This window comes from Lepisosteus platostomus, chromosome 2 (genome assembly GCF_059453375.1).
Source record: "Lepisosteus platostomus isolate fLepPlt1 chromosome 2, fLepPlt1.hap1, whole genome shotgun sequence".
NCBI lineage: Eukaryota > Metazoa > Chordata > Actinopteri > Semionotiformes > Lepisosteidae > Lepisosteus > Lepisosteus platostomus.
Genome location: NC_142612.1, coordinates 35,046,232 through 35,071,179, shown reverse-complemented (window position 1 = coordinate 35,071,179; position 24,948 = coordinate 35,046,232). Strand labels below are relative to the sequence as shown.

Genomic DNA, 24,948 nt, shown 5'->3' with positions numbered 1-24,948 from the left:
TGAGGCTGCTTTTCTGCCTCAGGGCCTGGCCAGCTTGCCATCATAGTCAACCAGGAATTCCACATTGTACCAGAGAGTACCTGAGGAGAATGTGAGGCCATCTGTCAAAAAGCTGAAGCTGAACCGTAAGTGGACCTTGCAACGAGACAATGACCCTAAACACTCAAGAAAATCCACAAAAGAATGGCTCAAAAAGAAGAAATGGAAGGTTATGGAATGGTCAAGTCAAAGCCCAGATCTTAACCCCATAGAAGTGCTTGGGGGGACTTGAAGTGGGCAGTACATGCAAGAAAGCCCTCAAACATCACACAGTTGAGGAAGTTCTGTAAGGATAAGTGGGCAAAAATGTCTCCAAGTCGATGTAGGAGACTAATAGACAATTACAAGAAACGCCTACAAGAAGGGGCAAAACCAGCTATTGAAGCTAGGGGGTGTACTAATTTTTTCCACGAGCAGACAATTGCATTTCTGACTTGAATAGTCTGAGTTGAATAAATGATTGCAAATAATATTTTTCATTGTTACTTGTTAAATTAGATCACCTTTATTTATCAATATTGTTGAATTGAAGATCAAATAGCCATATTTGCAAATATGTTGAAAAACACACAACTTTTCAAGGGGTGTACTTCAGTTGTGGATCAAGTGGGTCCTTTCCCATGTAAAATGAGTTCCTTTGTGATGAAAAATGCTATAAAAAAGCAAAGAATTATTCTTATGTCTGATAATAATCACTTTACAATATTATTATTTTATTATGTATTCATGATCACGGCATTGAATGTTTTCTCATGAAAGAAATTTTAAAAATGTGATTAATTCAAGATGTAACTCCTGACTAAACAAAGAAAAAGAGGCATATTTAATCTATTCAAGATGTCTTTATTGAGATTCAAATGCAAATACAATGCCTGTGTTCCACAGGCCAGATGAACAATTGTGCATCTACTTAGAAATGAATCCCTGAAAGTCTTTTTTGACTCTGTTAGTGTGCAATACTGCATAATAACATGCAATAAAAGTAACAGCCTAGGTGACCAGGTTTTATTTATTGTTTACAACTGTACAGGAGGCATTATGTTTTGTTTTTATCTAGGTAGGAATAGACATGAATTTACACGTTCATACAGTCTTTAGCTGAATCAGACTAAGGAGATTCTTATTTGTATAATGGATAATTGACCTATATGACCAGGTTTCATACAGGTCAATATGAAGATGCTAAATCCCTTCTACCTTCTACTGGTTGATCAGAAGGTCTGCATTTCATCTAAATGGTTTTGTTTACACAATTTAATCTGGCTTTACCTGTCTAAGATAAGATCATAAATATGCCAACCATTCAGATTTCACCCAGCCATTCATTTATAAACATGTTTTGAGGAGAGAAGGAAAATGGTCTATCAGTCAGATTACAGTGTATTACTCTGTGACCCAGGGGATTCTGCTCATATTATAATTATGACACTTAAGGGTACAGATCATGATTGTAGCCTTTAACCTCATAATGAATAAAACACACATTTATACAACTAAGGAAAATAATTTTACCTTTAATGTATCACTCTTTGACCATGTGGTAACCAGAGATTGAGTAACTTAAATATTATATCATATCACTGTGTCATGTAAGCTAGCTTGGTTCTCCTGAATCATTATCAGTAAAGGTTATTTTTTGCAGAAAAATAAAGGAATCTAATGTTTCAACAAATAAAACATTATTTGGTGCAGTGATGCAGAATGAAAGATGCAACATAGAATTGTACCAAATATTATAAAACATTACTTGCATCTGAAGAAATCTTAGTTGCTCCTGTGTTTTTATACCAGGGGACTTATTGTATCTTATTGACATAATATATGAAAATACTGTACATACCATAACTGCTGAAATGCTTAATTTGTAAAATTTTAGAAACAAAATAGTCATTATTGTTTGACTTCTATGCTCTGTAGGTCTAATATTGTATGCATTCAATTTGTGATTTAAGCCAGTGGCACCAGATAAAGTTACTGAGTTTTCCTGTGACACTGCAAGTTGATCCACTGTTTAAGAAGTCTGGGCTGGTTTGTTCTGCTATGCTGTGGTGTTAAACTGTGTAAATCAGAATAACTTTTTTCCTGTTCACTGTTCTGTGAAAGCAATCACTGCTTAGCTATAGGACTTTCAGAAATTTCAAAGAAATATTAGAGCTCTTCAAATGCTGAATTCCAAATCTGAGTGAGTAATTCAACAATAAAAATGTAGAACTTCAGTCATAAGGATTTAACAATACATCACTCTGTCATACAAAATATTAGAACTCTTTAGGACACTGAAACTGAATAGGACAACCTACCTGCCTACTTACCACTTAGCTTTTTCACATCAGTGGTAAATGACAGTTTAACACATAAGTCAAAGTGTCCTAATGTACCCTATGGAGAAAGGATGTCAGTTTAAAAACCCTTTCACTTTCAAAACATGGTTTACCTAGTTTGCAAGTTTAAAAGATATACATAAGAAAATCTAGCTGGATAATTACAATTGTGTATTTTACTGCTAAAGACAACACTGCTTTCAACTACTCTTCCTCTGTGAGATCCACATGGAAATATTTTCTTTAGATAATAAACAGGGTCAGTTTTTTAATGTTAGTAACTAACTTTTCTATAGTGTAGCCATTTGATCTTGAAACAGTCAATGATAAAACATTTTAAAATGTAGGAAAAAATCTAAACTATTTAGTATTTTAATTAATCAATATATTCTTTTTGTATTGCCAAGCAAGCACACCAAGTGATTTCTTAAAACAGATTTTGTTTCCTCAACCCATCAAATATTTTCAGTGCTAAGCCTTTCCTAGAATGTGCAAGGTACAAGGCAGAACTGTGAACACTGAACCTCTTGTCCATCTCTGAGACAAGAGTTATATCTTAAAAGTTGAAAAAAAAGCAAATTAAAGGGAAGACAAAGTGGGGAACATTTATTTGTTATATATTTGTTTCTTCTTAAGTTTGATTACACTTCCCAACATTATCTATACTTAAAAATAACTACAGTAATATATTTAAAATGCAGATTTATCAGTTGTGTAAAACAATCAACAGTTAATACAACTGGTATTTCTTAAAAGTACGTTTGATTAAAATTATTTGCTCTTAAATTTCTTTCCTCTTATCTAACAAATTATTAACAAGAATTTATATTGGATAAAAAATCATATTACTCTTTGACATTTGTAAACAAAACTTTATAAACGTGTTCAGCACTGTGTTAGAATGTCTAACCATTATTCAAAGATTTCAAGGTACAGTGTGCATGATTTGTATATTAATCACAGCAATGACTAATTGATTTAACAGGCTGCAAAAGATCTCTTTGCATAAAGGAAACAAAGCAACAGAGAAAGACTGAGAAATCTTCACAGACCAGGCATTTACCAAACACTAAAACCAGAAAGGTCAGCTTTTGTTCTTTATGTTAAATTTCTATGAGGACTTTATTTTAGTTAAAAAAGTAACAAAATCTCCATAGTAATGCCATTATTTCATTTTAACGTGACTCACATTTATTTAACAGAAGGTTACAAAGAAACTTGAGGGAAAACAGATGACACATACTGAAGGCCATGCTAGTGCTTTTAACTAAGAAGACTCCAGTGTGCAACGGTAAACTCTCACTGAGGCAATTAAAATATCACAGAATGGTTGTAGTTATATTCTGTTTTAGCAGCAGAGGAAATATGAATGCTCTGAGTGATTAAAAACAAAATAAATATGAAACATTATGAAAGCTTAGTATGGAAAACAGATTTAGGTTTTATTCTTGTCCAAGATCAGGAAATCTTTTACCTCAGATTTCTCCAGCCTTTGCACAGCAACACCTAGTTCATTTACACTTTTGTAAATTAAGAAAAGGAAAAAAAACAGAGTATACTTTATAAATCTCTGAAGGACAGATCAATATAGCCCTTTGCGCCTTTAACAAGTTCCTTCTTTGTTGTGTTAAATTTTAGTGTAACATCATTCTGCATTCTGCTCTGTATCTACATGGGTTTTGGTCAAAACATGATATAAATGGTATTGTTTTAAAATTTGGAATCACCAAATATTTTAATTATATACCCAATCTATTTGGAATTGCAAATTGTGATTACCCCTCTACTCACACAGGGAGTATGTGGAAGAGCAAACAGGCTTCTCTGTGACTCGTTCACCCATTAGGCCAGTCATCTTTTAAAACATAACAAGCTCCACAGCATCATACAGACAGTTTAGCACCACATTGTGGCACCTCCATCACTAACAACAGCCCCGCAGGTACCCAAGAAGTTTGGCCGTGGTCTGCTAATCCCAGCTCCATCACCTGCAGAATTTTAGGCTGCTTGGGAAATCCTATTAACACTCAGTTAATCATGAGACTAGTTCAAACTGGTACCTTCTGGATCACATAGCCCATCACCTTTTTCTCAATAATGTGGAGACCTCCAAAAATATATTTCATAAGAAGACCTGCATTAATCTGACCCTTTCCAATCTGAATTGTAGTATTATTGAACATACAACACACAAGATATTTAACATTTAATTAGTTTTGTCAGCTACTGAGCTAGATATTGCTTCTCACAGCTGTTCTGAGGCAAAGACACCACCCTGGATGGGAGACCACCTGGGAAAAACTAAGGTTGCTGCTGGAAGAGGTGTTAGTGGGGCCAGCAGGGGGCACTCACCCTGCGGTCCATGTGGGTTCTTATTCCCCAGTATAGTGACAGGGACGCTATACTGTAAACAGGTGCCATCGGATGAGAAGTAAAACCGATGTCCTGACTCACTGTGGTCATTAAAAATCCCAGGGTGTTTTTCGAAAAGAGTAGGGTGTAACCCTGGCATCCTGGCCAAATTTCCCATTGGCCCTTCCCAATCATGGCCTCCTAATAATCCCCATCTATGAATTGGCCTCATTACTCTGCTCTCCTCCCCACTGATAGCTGATGTGTGGTGAGAGTTCTGGTGCACTATGGCTGCCGTCCAATCATCTAGGTGGATGCTGCACATTGGTGGTGGTGGAAGGAAGTCCCCATTACCTGTAAAGCGCTTTGAGTGGAGTGTCCAGAAAAGCACTATATAAGTGTTAGCAATTATTATTATTATTATTATTATTATTATTATTATTATTATTATTATTATTGTTGTTATTATCATCTGAAAACAGCAGAGATATAACCCTCAGGTTCCCAAACTAAGTACACCCCAAACCTTGGCTGTGCCTTGATATTGTGTCAACGACAATTACGAACAGAAGAGTCAATTTAATGCCGAGCATGCAGATACAATTCTCGATCCACAAATACAGCGGCACCAAAATACCATACTCTTCCACAAGATACACTGGGGTACACAGTTTAAACCTTCTCCATGTCCACAAAACATCTAGGCAGGGGCGGCAAACTCTCATAACCCCCTTAAATACCCTTGTAAGGACAAAGAGTTGGTCTAATGTTCCAGGAATAGAACGGAATCAACATTGTTCCTCCTGTATCGAAGGCTCAGCTATTGGGCACAGTCTGTTTTCCTGGACTCTGGCACAAACCTTTCCAGGGAGGCTAACATCTACTATAAGAAACAGAATAATTGCCTTAAGGAGGAGGTCTACAAAACAGTTCAGCACCAAGGGATACTGCAAACCTGCACAGACATGATTCATGTACACCCCTGAATCCCACAAATAGCTGCCAATATAAAATCAGACACCTCAAGGACATTCACAGGGTTCACTTCAAGTTCACAGGATTGCAAAAGTAGGACAAAGAACAAATTTATCTGATGTGAGCAAGCCACGGGTCAATGAGAGCTCACTTATGCACATGATTCTATTATGGTTTCAAGCTCAATTTGCAGTGTCATCCTCAACAGCCAAGCAGGTAGTTCATCTTTATATTATTAATTCCCTAGGTTAAAAAAACAGCAATAACAGCAAAAGAATCCAAAAAAGATTTGGGATCAACTTATTTATTATCTTTAAAAATATAAACAAAACTAGAGATACATTCTGTAGACACTATTAAGGAAGAATAAAAATATTAAATTCTTTCTAGCTTTATAACACACATCCTTATGATCTGGAACAGATCTGCTTGCACTTCCTTAGACTTTCATTTGATCCTGTTTGTAATGTGAAAACAATTGTAACAATAGTAAAATTTCACCATACCTACTCTTAACTTGCATTTGCCACTCTTTTCTGTTCTGTACTATGTTTTTTGTTTTGGTTCACTGCCTGGATGTTATCCATAATACATCTCCTAACACTTTTTTTTAATAGTCTGCCAGATATGCTGTATTTATGTGTTAATATTTCTTCTATGTACCTCAGTTTCTCCCCCTATCAGTTCAGTTGCACATTACCCTGAAAACACACAGCTATGAGTTGATATTCTAATATCAATAAGACCATATTATTGAGAGTGAAAACACAACCAACTGTAGTAAACAAAAAGATCTACAAAAATGTATAACTACTAGCTACCTAGCCAGTTTCTTCACATATTCACAGTATTAGTTTTATATATTTAACACAACTGTGCTCTGACACTAGTTCTATTCAGTGCACTGATCTATCTCTCAGTTGGAGTGCAATGCCCTTCTTTTAACCAAACAAAAGTCTCATCCAATCCTTAAAAACACAAGACAGTCAAAATGCAAATATCCAAGTATAAAGTGCATGAGGTGAACCATACACTTTATACTTGGATATAAACTAGAAAGCTAGTGAGTTCCACTACACTGATGATAAAGTTTAGAGGCAAAGGGGAAATCAGCTCACCAGTCAGCTAGCTGCTTAAATTCAAAGCAGCCTGATGAACAATAGCCTACTGTCCCATTTACTGTATAGGAATAAATACAATTGTAGTGTACCCCACCAAAAATGTAGAATGACAGTTCCTTTGTTGATGATTTGAATTACAATGAATCACCAGTGTATGAAATTATACATGTAAACAAACTGTGGGTGTTATTTACTACTTAATGTTCTTATTAACCTACTGTATACTGTTTTCCAGTTGTTTTATTCATGTTCTAAAAAACAGTGTTTCACAACACTGCATCCATTCAAAAACCAAAAGCACCCATGGTGTTCTGTTCTGCTGAGAATTTCTTTCAACTGGAAATCACCAACAAAACAGTAATGTGAGATCAGTGCTATCAGTGCCCTGGTTTATTAGAACCTCCCAAGACAATCTATAAGGCTTGCACATTAATTTATTAGAGATGCAGGTTACTCATTTTGGCAAGCACATCTTAGATGAAAAAAATTAGAAACTAAAACCACAGTTCCACAACAGACGCAAAATTCTCCACAGAGACGTAGACAGAAAAGTAGGACAGACAGTTTTGAAATGACAGATAAAACTAAACAAGCAATAGTTTGCCTACTTTTACTTTTCTAGGATTATTCATAATTTGACTTCATAATAGACAGCAAGGTCTATTTTAAATATTTTAAAATGCTTTTTCATCTTGAATTATAGATACCCTGACTCCAATATAAACAAACTACAGAGAAAGCAGTTAAGTTAATGATAAGATAAAAACATTATTAACATCACTGTGTGCTCATGAATAGGGCATTATAAAGGAACACCGTTTCCAAATCCAAAATTCATTTTGCTCTTGGTCAAGGAGGGAAAAAAATCACCTTTTTTCATCAGGATGAAAACAACAATGGGACAGGTAAAAAAGACATCAAGACAAGGAAACGGTGTCAGCCCCTACTTTGGGAAACAGATTCCAAATACATAGAGAAGGAACAAATACAAATCCAAATTCAGAAAGGAAAGGGACTTTTTATTGAAGCAAATATAAAATTTCCTTTAGCTTGCTGAAGAACAGCATTAAAAGCTGTCAGTTACACCGGTTTCTCAGATGAAACTAAATTATTATTAAAGATTTTTTATTTAAAAGTGCCAGAGCTCAGAATTCACGAGGCAGACTGGAACAATCTCCAGTTCAGAGCTTTGTTTGAAATGAGGGAATGGCCTTTACTTGCTCATTATCCCCATATTAAGAACTCCTATAAAGATTCTGGCAAACACAATCTACTAATAATATTTTTATCTTCGATTTCCCTCTTATTTAAAAATAATTAATATTTTTCTTCTATTTTATGAGATCCCAGCTGATCAAGCTGAAGGATAATAACCGGCACACAATCTCACATCTGGGGCTGTTAACCAATCTACAGTAATTACACCATTTGCCTCTAAGCACCATCTTATAGTCCATAGCACAGGATGTTTGTGGAGCTAGAACTGCATAGAGTTCCACTCCATGAAAGATCACTCTGGCTGCTTTCAAGAAAGTCTAGACCTAGTCATGCTTGAAAGTTTGTGAACCCATTACATAATTTGAGATTTTTTGTTTGTTTTTTTACCACAAAATGCATATTTAATCAGAATTTGTCACTTCTTAATTGAAATGAAGTATAATTATTCACCAATTTGAGTGTTTAGAAAGAAAATGTCCAAGCAGCAAAAATAACACAGTTATTAACACAGTATACACAAATTGTGCAGGCGCACAAATAAGTGAACCCTTAGTTCTATGATTTACTTCAAGGTAAAGGAGGATCAGATGGGTCAATGACAGAGTGTTAACCAATTAACCGAGATAACCAAAGAAATTGAACATCTGAAATGATGTGTTAGGGTGGAGCAAACATAAATAGCTGCAAGAAAGCAGGTCAGTTCTCTTCCTACGAGTCTAGAATCATGCCACAAGCTAAGGAAACTTCAGCAGAACTGAGGAAAAAAGTAGTAGATGCTCATCAATCTGGACAAGGTTATATAGCCGTTTCAAAAAGATTCAGACTCCATAAATCCACTGTTGGGCAAATAGTATACAAGTGGAGGGCATTTAAAACAATGGCAACCCTGCCAAGAAGTGGACGTCTACCTAAATTTTCACCCAGGACCACAAGGAGAATAATAAAAGAGGTAAAAATATAATAACATCCAGAGAGCTACAAGCCTCCCTAGCTGCTTCTGGAGTAGTGGTGCATAGATCAACAATAAGAAGAACCCTAAACAGAAATGCCATCTATGGAAGGGTCCCCAGGAAGAAGCCTCTTCTGTCAAAAAATAACAAAGCTGCCTGTCTGAAGTTTGCCAGAGACCACCTGAACAAGCTTGTAGAGTTCTGGAAGTATGTTCTCTGGACAGATGAGTCCAAAATTGAACCATATGTGGACATAACAAGAGGGCCCATGTTTGACGAAGAGCCAATACAGCCTACCACCGACAAAACCTTATCCCTCCTGTCAAGCATGGTGGTGGGAGTGTCCTTGTATGAGGCTGCTTTTCTTACTCTGGCACTGGGGAACATGACATCACTGAGGGAATCATGAATTCTGAGAAATATCAAGGAATTCTTGAGAAGAATGTCAGGCCATCAGTTAGAAAACGTAAGCTGGGCACAAAGTGGATGTTTCAACAAGACAACGATCCTAAACATTCAAGTCCACTAAAGAATGGCTTAGGAAGAAGAGGTTCCGTGTTCTGGAATGGCCAAGCCAAAGCCCTGACCTGAATCCTATTGAACTGCTGTGGCAGGACCTGAAGAGGGCTGTTCATGCAAGACATCCTTCAAACCTTACAGAGCTGGTGGAGTTTTGTAAAGAGGAGTGGGAAAAAATCCCTCCAGCAAGATGTCAGAGACTGATAATTGATTATAGGAAGCAACTGTTATTGCTGCTAAAGGAGGTTACTGACTGAAATTTACTTTTGCACACAAGAATATCTGGTGATTTGTTAAATATCAGTCTAATAATCTATTAGTTAAAATCCCTTTTTATGTGTGGGAAGTCTTTATTTAGGATATTCATTCGATATGTTTATTAAGAGTTCAGGTTCATATAATAGCTCTATAATATATAAAATAATGAATACCTTGAAGGGTTCACAAACTTTCAATTATGACTGTATAACCCCTTCCTAAACAAAGAGTTATTCATTTCACATTTCTGTTTTTTACAGACAATATGAACTTGTGATTTTGGATCCTACCAACACATTCATACATTCTGTATGACTCATTCAGACCATTTTTCAGCCACAGGCAAGAACAGTGCAATACAGCTTAACATCCTGCAAAACTCACATCATGAAATCAACAGATCCCATCAGTCACCTCCTGGACAATTTAATTAGCAACTGTATCTAAAAAGAAAGCACATAATAAAAAATACTCAAATCAGAACATGATTGTGGCGGGACCAGCTGGCTTCAGTTGTACGGACTGAATGGCCACATGTAGGGATTCTGCTAAAAAATGGATTTAACCTGATAGCATGATAGATAACACCTGTGATTATAGAATATATTATATATTTCACTCTTCTTCAGTGCTCAATTAAACCTTTCTACAAATATTTCACAAAATGCTGGTCCTGGAATAACATTTCACCCAAGTCTACAGGGGGAGGTTAACTGCCGAATTACAGTAAGGAGTGACGTGAACAGTCATGTAAATAATTGCATTTTCCCATCAACTATTATATTCAAAAGAGATATGCGTTTACTCAATTTCCTCAGGCTGTTGTGGAATAACCAGTCTTGTGTTTCATTAATAAAGAACCAAGACTAAGAATATTACCAAATTCAGCAAAACTACAATCTCTTTGCCTAACTTCTATTTGTAACATTTCCAGAGTTTACAAGGGAACAGGGAATTGGTAAGTGGACTCACACTTTCACTTGATGAGACATATCAATATGAAGAATGACTTGAAACAACTAAAGAGGAAGAGATGCTCAAGAAGCAGTCTAATGTTAACACAACACAACAAAACATTAAAATTAAACAGTAATGGGGGCTAATATAACCTAAATACTAACTTGTTCTCAAGAATCAAGTAAGATCCTTGCAGTATAGCAAATTTCAGGAATGAAAGCAACCATGCTCCTTTAGTACATTGCCAGCTTATTTTGAAGAACACTAAACAAAACTACACTTAATTAGTTTCAGATAGTGTTCTGCAGATTTTAAGCCTGAAAGTTTATGACAGAAAGAATGGGCTGCTTCTATGGTTGATCCACATCACCATACGGACAGCAACAGAACTAATCTGTTTTTCCACAGAAACATTCTGGATCAGAACCGAAAATAGTACCCTATATATATTTAAAAAAAAATGTTTTACTGAGACAGAAGTAGAATACAATGCTTAGTTAACTGCTGTGCCTTGCATGGAGTTTCCAACCACCTACCCTTCAAGTTGTATCTGCAATGAACTTTCAGATTTCTTCCAATTGATTTTTTTTTAACAGCTGTAGACCCCTTTCCATCAGTATCACAATTAATTGTATTATTCTTAGCACTATTTATTAACTATTTTCTCCATACCTTTCCCTCTAAATGAATAAAAAAGAACATTTAATTTCATTTCTAAGTGCTCTAATTCTTCTTCTTGACTTCCTGGTTGCCATAGCTGGAGCCCTTTTCGATCTCTGTCACTCCTATGAGCCGTCTCACAGCAAAGCATGCTGAAGAAAGAATAGAAAAAAGGTTAATTTTTGTATGTGCCTTTTCAGTGAGAGTGATGACTAGGTGTGTGGAGATTGATACTTTTATATCAGAAAAAGGCTTTTATTTTTTTATATTTTGGTACCAAAATACTTTATCTCCACCCTCACACACCCAATCATAATACTTTCACTGGTAACATATCTGTAATCACATTCATTACCATAAGATTGCAAGTCCCAGTACTACTCTTTCTTATAGTGTTTTTCTTCTTTGATTGCATCATTTTTGCAATACTGATTTACAGACTTATTGTAAAATGAAAAAACACAAGCTTAAAAAATACCTATTCCAATAAAAAGGATGAATCCAATAATGAGAAGAGGGGAGCCACTGACAGCCACTCCAATGGCAAAGTTAATGAGAGGAGACAGCAGGACTGTGGCCCAGAAGAGGAAGTTGAGAAGAGTCCAGGGCCTCCGGGGGGGCTTGATCTGGGGGCCAGGGAAAGTGCCCTCTTTCTGATAGAGGTCCTGTAGCGCGTCCTGCAGGCAGATAGCACAAAGCGATCTCAGAGATCTTCTCTTCATTTGAAAATTCACTTCACAATTTCTTGAAAAGGTTAGGGGTGTTACTCTGGTGTCCTAGCCATATATCCCACTGGCCCTTACCAATTATGGCCTGTTAATAATTCCAATCTATGAATTGGCTTAATTACTCTGTTCTCCTCCCTTCTAATTGCTGATGTGTGGTGAGCGTTCTGTGTGCATTTTCACTGCTTTTGCATCATCCAGTTGGGTGCTACACATTGGTGGTAGCAGGGGGGAGTCTCCATTACCTGTAAAGCGCTTTGAGTGTGCTGTCCTGAAAAGTGCTACTGATGCAACCAATGCATGGCAAAAGTCTCACCACAGCACTCTGCAATATTATTTGTCACACCTACCTGTAATTTAACTTTTCACTGGCTGAAGAAGATTGATAGGTGGCACTTGTGGTGAGTTAGATGTTAGTGAAATAATTATTTCACTTAATCTGTTTATTACTGTTCTTCTTTAAGATCACTTTAAGTCCACAACAATGTACCTTCTTTACAAACATTTTCTGCATCAGTCACTGTTGTAATGGAAAATGAAACATAAGGCAAATTGGTGGCTCGGTGGTAAAATTCTTTCTTTTTCATGCAGTAGGGTCTGGATTTGATCCCAACCAATACAAAAGTTGTACTTTTAACAAATTGTCCTGTAGGCATAATAAAGACATTCTCTAATAATAAAATATAATAAATAATGTATACTACATTGTTACAGCTTTAGGTGACTAGCATGGAGTCTCTAAGTGTTTAAAGTGTGTGGCACCTGGAAGAGTAAACACTTCCAGCTTCAAAGCTGGAAGTTTGCTGAGATGTGGTGTCCCTTCATTAGAAACCACTGTAACCAATTCCCCAGAAACCAAGTCTCCTGAAACACAAAAACAGCTGCAAAGTCTACTTTGGTGTACCTAGTTAATTAAGTCATAGGTTAATGATTGTCAAATTGCAGTACAGAAACACACCATATAAAATTAAGATCACATTAAAACCTCAGGAAGGAGAAAAACAAAAGGACGAGGTAACTGGGTAAAAGTTTTCTCAGTTATAAATGTCTTTCCCGCTTAGAGTGCATTTTTGAATAGAGAGATAGGTTCCCATTTGTTTTGTGGCATCCAGGTGTGCAGAGAGAGAGAGAGATTTAATTGCAGATTGTATTGTATTTATTAAGAAGGCAGCTTATCTCTTATTTGGCCTCTGTAGGTCTTATTTAAGAGTTTAATACTTAATAGAAGTCTGGGGGGTTTTCTGGGTGATGATTATTTCAGTATGTTTATATATTCACATTCATGGTAATTTCAGCTCTGTTCTGTTCCCCAGACAGACTGAGAAAGCAATTTGGAGGTGTTTTATTAAAATAATATTAAGACCACAAGAAGGACCACAAAACTTAATACATTTTTCAATGATAAAATTTCAATTCTAAATTTTTATATGTGTTTTTTTGGGGGGCTGTACTGTTTTGTCTCCTTGCAGTGGGGAGAAACTGCACTCTTTTTATTTGCACTCTCCTTCTTGCCTGAAGAAGCACAAACCAAAAGCTCTTCATGCTGGAAAGTTGGCTATACAGCTTTGGAGCAGTTTGCAACCATTTTTTTTTAATTTTGTGATGCCAGTCTGGAGGGTGATGGGAAATGAAACTAACTGTACATTAGATGACCACTAGGTCAGCTGTAGAGATGAAATTTAATAAAACATGTTCTTTTCAGTATTATAGCTAACATGAACCAAATACACATTCCCAGTACTGTCACTAGTTAAGTTAAGAACTCTAAATCCCATAAAACCCACAGGGCCACTTCCTGGAGGCATCTACAGAGGATATAAGAGGTCTACACTACCTTATTGAAATTGCAGTTTTTTGTGATGTAAAGCCAGAAATCAAGTTAAATTATGTCAGACATTTTTCCATCTTTAATGTGACCTTGCAACCAACAAGAGAAACACAAATAGATAATTATTAGGAAATATAATCTAAATAAAAAAAACCTACAACACCCTGGTTGCATAAGTGTGCACACCCTTTTATAATGGGGGCTGTAGCTGTGTCCTGAGTTAAATAATCACATTCAAAATCATGTCCAAAAGTAAGTAGCACACACCTGCCATCAATGAAAGTGATTCTGATTAACTCCAAATAGAAATCAGCTGTTCCTGTAGGATTTCCTTGAAATTTTCGTGGCTGCATCCAACTGGGATAGCCATAGTCCGCAGGGAGCTGACAAAAAATCTACGGGATCTTATTGTTGAAAGGTAACAATCAGGAGAGGGGTATAAAAATATATCAAAGGCATTGGATGTACCAAGGAGCAATGTGAAGTCAGGACAACCCTCCAAAGTTGATGACAGGACAAGGAGAATAGTAGGAGGATACCTGGTTATTGATGTACTTTACTGTAAGGTATGTTATAGTATGCAACTAATTCAATTAAATGATTATTAAAAAGTTTTTTTAAATCTGGCTTCTTTTAAGTATTTACAGTATGCTAGTTTTAAATACAATGTGTTTTTAAAGTCACAATGTCTTATTTATATGTCTTATATGTCTTATATATTGTTAATAATTAAAATCCTAAACAAATAAACCTGTTCTCCAATAATAAAATATTTTAAACAATATGTATACTATATTGACATTTTTATTAATTTGATAAATCATAGTATGTTAAATATTCACTTTACATTCATGATCCCTTAACCCCAGAGTGGCTTCTAGGTACTGGGGACATATTAAACTGAAGAAGAAAGACAGGAGATGGTAACTTCAGTTCTGTCCCAACCGCCCAGACAAACTGAGAAAGCAATTTGAAGGCGTTAACTATCCAGTGTGCCCAGCAAGCCATTCTGCCCAGTGATTATCAGCCTTTCTCCTACTTCACACTATGATGCGTTTCTAATTCCTTTAAATGTAATTGTTTTCTAATGCTCCCTTTTTAAGGCTAAAATGGCAACTCTTGTGTTTTAAATTAAATTTAAATAAAATTTAGATTTAACTGTTCACACAAATGTATGGTAAATACTACTATTCAAATGCTGTTTCTCTGTTATTCTCTTATCTGGTAATTAAATGCCTGAACTGCCTAGACTGTGTTGCTAATGTTCACATTCCTTGTACACAGTCATGTTGATCTTGCTTTGTGACACTGAAAATCCAGATTTGTCCAACATAAAAGGCAGCTAGGCACACAGTACTCTCACACATGGGTGTGAAATAAGGTTAATAACTTCTGTTTTAAAGGATTTTTTTAAAAACGTGTATGTGTTGTAACTGTTAATACAATGATGAATATAATTGCCATGTGCAGATTAAATGGCGTGGAGATAAAACCGTTAGTTTGTATTGTGGCTTTAGGTGCACAACATAACTTGAATTTGATTAAATCTTCACCCAGATTATATTGCCACATAATATCAAACATATAGCCCACTCTGTCAAAGGCATTCCAGTGTCCAATGACATGAGAAAAGGGCTGAAACCTGTAGATGGTCAAGGTGGTGCATTATGTTAAACAATCTCCCACTATTATTATATGAACGTTGTGCTTTAGTAAGCCCTGCTTGGTCTAAGTCGATAATGTTAGACATTCTCTATAAACGTGTTGTCAATATTTTAGCTAGCACTTTCATATCAACATTTAGTAAACTGGTGCATTTTATGAACTATAGAGTTCTGGATCTTTTCCTTTCTTGTGAATAATTGTTATGTTGGCAATATTAATAAATTCTGGGACAAAAGCTTCCTTAAAAGATTTATTGATGGCCTTGAGATAAATGTTGTATATCTGAGCCTTCATTTGAAAAAAAATAAACAAGGTAACCATCAGGTCCAAGTACCTTTTCTTATTGTAATGATATTGTTGTGATGGTCTCTGTGAACTTTGTACACACTTTTTCTGCTGAAGCTGCAGTATTGTAGAAGGTGGACATATGAAACACGTTTGAACTGGATTGGAAGAATGGCAGACACAAGGGCTACTATGTAATTTTATACCATGTTATATAGGAATATGTGGTATGAAACTAAGTATCCAACTATTTTAAAATAATTTACCCCTGGCAAATAGTGAAGATGAAGATGTGCATTGAACGCTGCCAATCTTATAAGCACAGGAGAGCATGATAGATAATAAAAAGATATTTAAGGCCTGTTATAATTTAATTACTTTGAGAAATATACACTGATCATCTCTGTGTTTTTGCTCATTTACTGCCACGTTTACTGTTTTATTTTTTCAATCTGTTAGATTTAGCAAAAAAATAGTAACTGTGCATTAATATTTGCAGAAATATGTCAAGTTTAAGTATGTTCGCTGCATAGGTTGTGTTAACTTATTTTCATTTAGAAAATCAACAAAACATGTAATTTGGCCGGGGTGCCCAAACTTTAGTATAAAACTGTAAGCTTTATAAGCCTCCCATACTGTTCTAGGATCAATTTCTTCAGTGTCATTGCACTCTAGGTATAGTTTGATTTTCTCTTTAAGGAACTTAATCCAGTAGACTGAGCGGATTTAGTCTCCAGACAAGAGAGTGCTCACTGGGGACATATTCATTGTAACACCAGCCTGAACTCATATAGTATCTACATCTGTAACTAAATGGGTCATGTAAGGATGTGGTCAATATGAGAAGCTGTTTGGTGTCGTGAGGAGTACATTGTGAAGCCTTTAGAAGTTGAGTTGAAGAATCTCCATATATCAATTACATCCATTTTGGTACATAAATTGGTCACGGTCTTGGAGATTTTAGACAATGGCACATTACCAGGTGGCATCTTAGCTATCCTAGGACAGAATGAAAAATTGAAATCTCGCCCAAAGATTTCATTATTACAGTCCATAATAGTGAGTTGCTCAAACACATAAGTAAAGAATTGTTCATCTTGTTCAATAGGGGCATATATCTATAACCACTTCTTCCCCATAGAGTAATCCCTTAATTATAATGACTCCTCCACAACTATCCACATAATTTGAGAAGTTTGTAAATGGGAGATTATTATGAATGAGAATAATGACATCTCACTTTTTGGTGGAGGATGATGAAATGCAGATTTGACCTACACATTCTCTTTTAAGTTTTTTATGCTCCATATCATTCAAGTGAGTTTACTGTAAAAGTGCTATTTGCATCTAATCTCATTTTAGGACATTCAGAATTTTTTTCTTTTCATTACGTTATTTGCCCCTTTCACATTCCAAGTACATATCTTTATACTATACATGGTGATTTTGTAGTTCTAACTAACACGGTGGCTAAAACACTGTATAATGCTACAAGACAGCGAATAAAGAGCAGCTGTTTGTTCCCAATGCAAACATTTTGAAGAAAATAATCTTGCCTTGTCTTTGAGACCACACACATGAGGTAACAGTACTTGTCACTAGGAGAAGAGCCCCTACCTGCCCTCTGTTATGCTGCTCAGGGAGTGTTTGGGGTGCAGCTCTGGATCTCTACAGATGAGAGCTACTCCAGGTTCTACCCTCAGTACCACCGGCCTGTCCCAGTCTACCTGGAGGTGCGACTGTTAAACGCTCCAGACCCTAACCTGGTGCTACTGGTGCACTACTGCACGGCCTTCCCCAGCTCTGGTCAGGCTGCCTGGGTGCTGCTGTATGATGACTGCTACAGCCACACTTCCACCCTGCACATCCACTCCAGGCTGCCTCTGCTCAAGCACCACCGTAGCTTCCACATCTACACCTTCTAGTTCCTGGACAGCACCTCCTAATCCTACATCTACTTCATGTGCTCCACAGAGCCGTCTGAGCGGTACTGTGTTGAGGGCTGCTGTGATGGTCAGAAAATCCCAGTGCTGGAAAACCCAGGTGTTGACAAGTGCTGTGTTGGAACATCCTGTCCTGGAAGAGATGTGGCCCTTAGAGACTGAGGGACAGGTTAATTCTTCTAATAAACATGGTGCTTTTTGAATACTTGGCAGCAGTCTGGGGTTCTCTGGTTAGTCAAGATGCATACAGATGCAGCCATTCAAAGTGCGCGGTACAGACACGTACCGCAGGTAATTGGCTGCGGTGTCGCGTATCATGACGCAAGATGACGCGGTACGTGATTGGTTGACTGACAGGGGCACTCGTGGTCCGTTGGTCTGTCGTAGAAAGACTTACTGTAAACGTCTTTACTGTGCCCGTTGTAGATATTGAATTTTACCACTGAAGGGAAATCTTAGTAGCTGAGCATAAAAAGAATAGGAGCATACTGTAACGCATGTGAAGGCCATAAACGATATTAATTTTGGAACTTAAACATACAGTATATGGCTGGTCTCGGTACTTTAAAGAAAACATACACACCAGTATTCCATTTCTCCCTAAACATTTTAAGCTTCGAAGTCTTTAACTAACGTGATACCGGAGTCAACAAGCATACTTTTAGAATTTGATTAATAGGGAATATAATATGGAATCGCGTATCTCAAGAAATTAATAACGATATAATTATATTCATGTTGCAAAAGAACTGCAACGGACATAAAAACTCCCTTGCTTTTAACAGAGCGTTCCATAATTTCTAACTATGAAAATGATTTAAACTGCGACACTTATCATTCAACCAGAGCTCGAAATATCACAAGGATCCTCTAGAGCACAGCAAAGACTGTATTAAAAGAATCGCGTATCTCAAGAAATTAATAAGATATAATTATATTTGTGTAATTCGTATAATTATATAATGCCAGCGAACTCTTGTTTTTATGTCCACTATAACAGACAATCTCCTTTGCTTTTAACCGAGCGTTTAATAATTTCCTAAAATGAAAATGATTTACTTTATTTCCCTCACGGGATCAATAAAAGTATCTATCATCTGTCTAAACTATGGGACAGAATTCTGGGGTCTCCCCATACCAGAGATTATGGTAGGGCTTCAGAATGGTGATCGGCCAACCAACAAAAACAACCATATAAACATAATACCAACCAAAAACATAGATAACAACCACAATACAAAATCAAATATATCAAACTATTATACTCTCGCAAATTCCTCCAATTATCATACTCCCGCCCCTTATGCAAAACCAAACCCTCCTCCCATCCCAGTTTATCCTCTTTATCATCCTCAAAATCTACCTCGATTTTCAACTTAAAGCATTACTGCTTACTGGGTTTTTGAGGGGGAGGTGTCTTTCGCTGGAAATCTCGCCTGCTTCCACTACTCAACCCCCTCTCTGCCGGAGTGCTGGCTGTGACGAATTAAACCTGTTTCACAGGTATTCAAAGTAGGAAGTACAGTGTTAAGTGGTAGCTGGGCTACTCCCTCAATAGAATCGCTTTAACATGCTAATGCGTTGGTTTAACAGTACGCTGGGCAAACGTTCCGAGGTCAAATTCTTCCAGCACGGGGGTACCTTTAAAGCGGAGACGATGGCACCGAAATTTTTTGGCGCGCTTTCTCTTTAAAGCCCTGGCCAAATATGAAGACAGTACGTACAGTTATTATTCAAACGGAATTAAAAACTACACATCCCAGTTACAATGGTGGTGCTTGTGATCATTGTGTTTAACCAATGAAACAGGGCGAAAAACCAGTCACATGACTTTGGGGCAGAGTTTCGAAAGCTTAACCTATCAGCAATGAAGAAAGATGTGAAGACGGGGGTTTGAATTTAATCCTTTCTGTAGGGGGTTTAGACTTCTAAGTCACAAGCTGGGGTTTATGGCAGGAAAGGGGGTTAACTGATAAGGATTGCAGATGCAAGCTAGGAACCCCCCTGGGTGTAATGTTAAACTGACCATTTGTCCAGAACATCGTAAACTGGCCAAATACCATGAACCCCCCTCTTTACCATCAGACCGAGTGACGTCAGAAACGGAGAAGAAAACACTATATAACCCAAAAGTTTGTAACAGTACGGGGAACAATACTTCGGTTTTGTTGTTTCTTGCGGGAAACAAGACTTCGACTTTATTGTTCCTTGCATGCAATAAACTCATCTTTTTTACTTCATCTCGGGATCAAGAACCTTATTTCTTCTGTTACAACAAATTTGGCGTAGTCGGCGGATGCTCCAGAAGGCGCAGAACTTCCCATCGGCAGGAGAGACGGTCAGCGCTCACATTACTAAGAGGTAAGGACTCCTCTTTTTAAAAAAAAAGTCCAGACTCTCTCTGACCGATTGGGAAATCTCTGCTCCCTGCGAGAATCGCCCGAGATGACGGAGTAAACGTGAGTTTCTGAATTCCTCTGGCCCGGGGAAGACACCGGTGTATGTAATGTGTTGTTTGCTGTAAGCCCAGAATTTGGTCTGGCAGGGGTTCTGCGGTATTGTGTACAGGCGTTCGAAGCTGGTGTATGCCTTAATTGCGCGTGGAGTTTTTGAACGGGTTTTGGACCCTTACCGTGAAGTTCAGGACTGGTGTGGGCCTTAATTGCGCCTGGAGTTCTGAAGGTCAGAACTGGTTTGGGCCTTAATTGCGCCCGGAGTTCTGTGGCTCAGGATCGGTGTGGGCCTTAATTGCGCCCGGGGTTCTGGAGCTGAGTGGTGCATTAAATGCACGTAATTCAGGACTGGTGTGGGCCTTAATTGCACCCGGAGTTCTGAAGGTCAGAACTGGTTTGGGCCTTAATTGCGCCCGGAGTTCTGTGGCTCAGGATCGGTGTGGGCCTTAATTGCGCCCGGGGTTCTGGAGCTGAGTGGTGCATTAAATGCACGTAATTCAGGACTGGTGTGGGCCTTAATTGCGCCCGGAGTTCTGAAGGTCAGAACTGGTTTGGGCCTTAATTGCGCCCGGAGTTCTGTGGCTCAGGATCGGTGTGGGCCTTAATTGCGCCCGGGGTTCTGGAGCTGAGTGGTACATTAAATGCACGTATAATCCAGGATTGGTGTGGGCCTTAATTGCGCCCAGGGTCCTGAAAAATATGCGAAAAGTTGAGTTTGTCAGAGGGAGTCTGGGGCGAAGACGCCTGTAAAGAAAGCATATGAGTATTGATTGGCAAAAGCACAAGCATGTAGCTCCCACCCTGGTGCACGGCCAGCACCAGTGGTGGCAGATACATGAGGAAAAAGAAAGAAATTGGGATGTGACTTAAAAGTGTGTTTACGGGGAAAACAAAAACCCGGAAGAAAAGATACTTTACTCGCTACGAAAGAGTATAGAAAAAAAGCTAAAAGATGCAGTACAGGAGAATGAGAAACTAAAGAAGGAATTAACTCCTGGTCACGCTGCACTGGTTAATGTGCTACAGCCGGCGACTAAGTTATATCCTGCTCTCCCACAGGGGAACAAACAGGTAGGGAACAAAAATAATTGGGATCAATTCCCACAGTGGCCATATGGAGAAGGGGGGTCTGATTGGGATAACACTTGGTATGAGTGTGATAAAGACGGATCAGGGTCTCCCCTGTTAGAGGGAGGGCGCCCGCAGATCTGTACTCTCACTCGAAGTGGGAAAGGACTTGATGTAGCAGGGGCTGGCGCCGTTGATGACAGCGCCACTCTAACACTGTCTCGCACCCCGTCGAGGGGGTCTGCACTCGCACCTACCTTCCCTGATTCCCCCATACGATCAAATCCAAAACCGGAAGATATTGACCGGTGGGTTAAAGCACCACACCCGAAATTAGACACAAAAACATGTATCACATCTTGCTATAACAGTGGAACGTACAATGTCATGGCAATACATACCTGTTCGCCAAGAAAGGAAAGATCTGCCCTGACATTGTATGTATAAAAATAGGCTACACTGATGTATGCCATATTTTATAAGGGGGGAATGAAGAAAGATGTGAAGACGGGGGTTTGAATTTAATCCTTTCTGTAGGGGGTTTAGACTTCTAAGTCACAAGCTGGGGTTTATGGCAGGAAAGGGGGTTAACTGATAAGGATTGCAGATGCAAGCTAGGAACCCCCCTGGGTGTAATGTTAAACTGACCATTTGTCCAGAACATCGTAAACTGGCCAAATACCATGAACCCCCCTCTTTACCATCAGACCGAGTGACGTCAGAAACGGAGAAGAAAACACTATATAACCCAAAAGTTTGTAACAGTACGGGGAACAATACTTCGGTTTTGTTGTTTCTTGCGGGAAACAAGACTTCAGCTTTATTGTTCCTTGCATGCAATAAACTCATCTGTTTTACTTAATCTCGGGATCAAGAACCTTATTTCTTCTGTTACAACAGCAACAAAGCGAAATTTACACGATAGGCTACCTCAAACTGTCAGTTACACGACTGTGTATGTCGCTTAAGCCACTCCTATTTGGCATTTTAGTTATGGAGGCGAGAAGACGCCCCCCCCCCCCCCCCCCCCCCCTCTGGGTGCCTGATTTGCGCCATCTTTAACTGCTTTGTGTCCAAATCGCAGTAGCTACGCGTACGAAATTAAGTTCATCCCAGCTACAAAACATATATATTTTTGTGGTAAGAGGGAGCAAAACATCAGTATTTTCTGCTATTAATTAGTGTACGATTTATAGTTGAAATCTGAGCCTAAATATAAAGTTAAAATCTCGACAAAGCAATGTAGGAAATACAGAGAAAAGAAATCCTTTCTGACATCTAAAATCAGTTTCGATCAAGGTCTCTAAAACGAACAAGAAAAAGAGGATTTTCGGAGGGCAATTACGCTGTATTTATATAGGATAAGTGATTTATGAGCAATCTAATTTCTTGTTCGTTTAAAACAGTGAAATGTCAGCTGCAAAAGATTGCACCAGAAACAGCACTCTCTCTGCCTGTCATAGACGTTCAGGAAAGGCTGAATGAAGTCATGTCAAGTACAATAATTCGGTGATTCGTATGTTCCAAAATTAATATCGTTTATGGCCTTCACACGCGTTGCAGTATGCTCCTATTCTTTTTATGCTCAGCTACTAAGATTTCCCTTCAGTAAAATTAGATATGAATATTCAATACTTAAACGGGCACAGTTAAGACATTAAATATACATATACATACTGTATACAGTACAGTTTGCATACGGTAATATGTTTATGTTCCTAAATCAATCTCTTTTATGAGCATGTGAAAGGCATGGTGAATCACTGTACTTTGCATGATTGGAAACAAATGCGTGATTGTGAAATGCTGTGGTGTTACGTTTACAAAGACGGTCAATGAAAAAAAGAATGTTGACCAGGGCAATACTTTGAGTTTACACTTACAGCTTGTCCAAGGTCATTCATTATTAATACTATTAGTAATATCTTCGTTAAAGACTGATGGCCACAGCTCAAACATGAGACGTTGAGCTTTATTAGCTCCACCTTGCGGAAATTCCGGATACTATTATTTTGCTTGTCGTATTATAGGAGAATTTACGGTAACTAGCGGTATTTACCGGTAACTCGTGGTATTTACCGGTAGCTTGCGGTAGACTGCGTACAGCGTACCGGAAAATAATGCGGTATCGCCCGCGCATTTTGAATGGCTGCATCTGTACCTTGGTTGTAAATGTTGTAACTTGTATGTTGTATATTTATGTTGAATGTTGCTTAATGTGCGTATTGCACTATTAATAAAGTTAACTTAACTATTTAAAAAAAACAACAAAATACAACTTGACACCAGGATATTTAAAAAATAACCTCTTTATCTTCTGAATAATGAATAATGGTAAGAAAGAGAAAAAAAGAACAGTATTAGAACAAGGTTACTAGACTCAGTCTGCAAACTAAGAAAAAGAACAAAATTGTTTAACTTCTCTGCTATATTAACTAAAAGTTTCTGCGAGCCATGCAACTGCGACAGTCAGTAATAAGTATGCACAATTATAGGGGGTTCAACTATTACACTAAGAAAAAAACTGTCTACTCCTCGCCAAAAATAATTTGTCTTCAATTTTTTACAAAAAAAAGGAACCATTTATGTTCTACACTTACCTTATAAAAACAATATCTCAAAAATACAGATTACTTAATAAGTCAGAGAAAAATTTCAGTCACTGTGCAGGCGTGATGATTCAGTTCTCTGCTTGATCACATTCACAAACTAAATCCAAGGCCACTCATTTATTAGTGGACGTTTCACTATTTAGACAAGGAAGATTGCTGTTGAATGGTTTTAAGAAACTTTAACATTGGAAAGAGTAGCGGATCCCTCCGAGCCATTAAAACTTTTAATGATTGCGGGGTACAGAAATGAATACCTCAGTCACGCACCCAACTCCTCAACGCGGCAGTTTCTGCCCTCTTTTTCTGCACCTCTACCAAGAAGTCTTGGAAGATGGAAGCGTTTTCTCCTTTCTTTTTCCTCTACAATGATTTATTTCTTGGCCCTGGCTGCTTCTATTACTCTCTGCTTTTCTTAGTAGTTGTGTTGTCACATCAGCACCTCATTGTGCCTTCCCCAGATCTGTGTCGAATTCCCATGAGATGGCAATATTCCAGTTTGATTTTATCGCCCTTTACTTTCATGCCAAGGGTTTCTGGAATCCTTTTCTCAAAGAACTCAACTGGGTTGTTCCCTTCGATGTTCTCTCTTAGTCCCAGGATTCTTAAATTTTCCCACCAGCTTTTATTTTTGAAGTCCTTAAGACGATCCCGTATCCTGCACAAGTCTGCCTCAACCATTTGTACTCTACTACCCACCATCACACTACCATCTTTCAGTTCTGAGACTCACTGTTCCACTTCATCAACTCTTTTAATCATCATGTCCACTTTACTGGATATAGCAGAGACAGGTTCTTAAAACAGTGAGTTTAGAGTCTAGTACTGTATGTCAGTGATGTTTGCTGTTACTTTATCTATGATAATATTAGCCTCAACTGTACAGTTTCCACCAGCATGATCTCCACCTTGGTCATCTTCTCTCTGATGTTGTCGAATCCTTCTTGACATTTTTATTTGGTTTTGGGAGAGTTGATTTTGTCCAAAGTAGTCGACAAGTGA

At 37.9% G+C, this 24,948-nt stretch overlaps 1 protein-coding gene across 16 annotated transcripts in view; it reads right to left on the bottom strand.

Annotated features, from left to right (window-relative positions):
• Window positions 1–861: 861 nt before the first annotated feature.
• agpat3 (1-acylglycerol-3-phosphate O-acyltransferase 3) overlaps window positions 862–24,948 on the bottom strand; it is a 107,040-nt gene continuing 82,953 nt past the window's right edge. For all 16 annotated transcript variants that reach the window (XM_088607298.1, XM_088607250.1, XM_088607207.1 and 13 more), the window contains 2 exons: window positions 11,849–12,047; window positions 862–11,522 (listed from right to left, as the gene is read on the bottom strand). In XM_088607298.1, coding sequence (XP_088463424.1) covers window positions 11,434–11,522; window positions 11,849–12,047 — 288 coding nt within the window. In that variant the 3' untranslated portion in view covers window positions 862–11,433. The remainder of the gene's footprint in view (window positions 11,523–11,848; window positions 12,048–24,948) is intronic.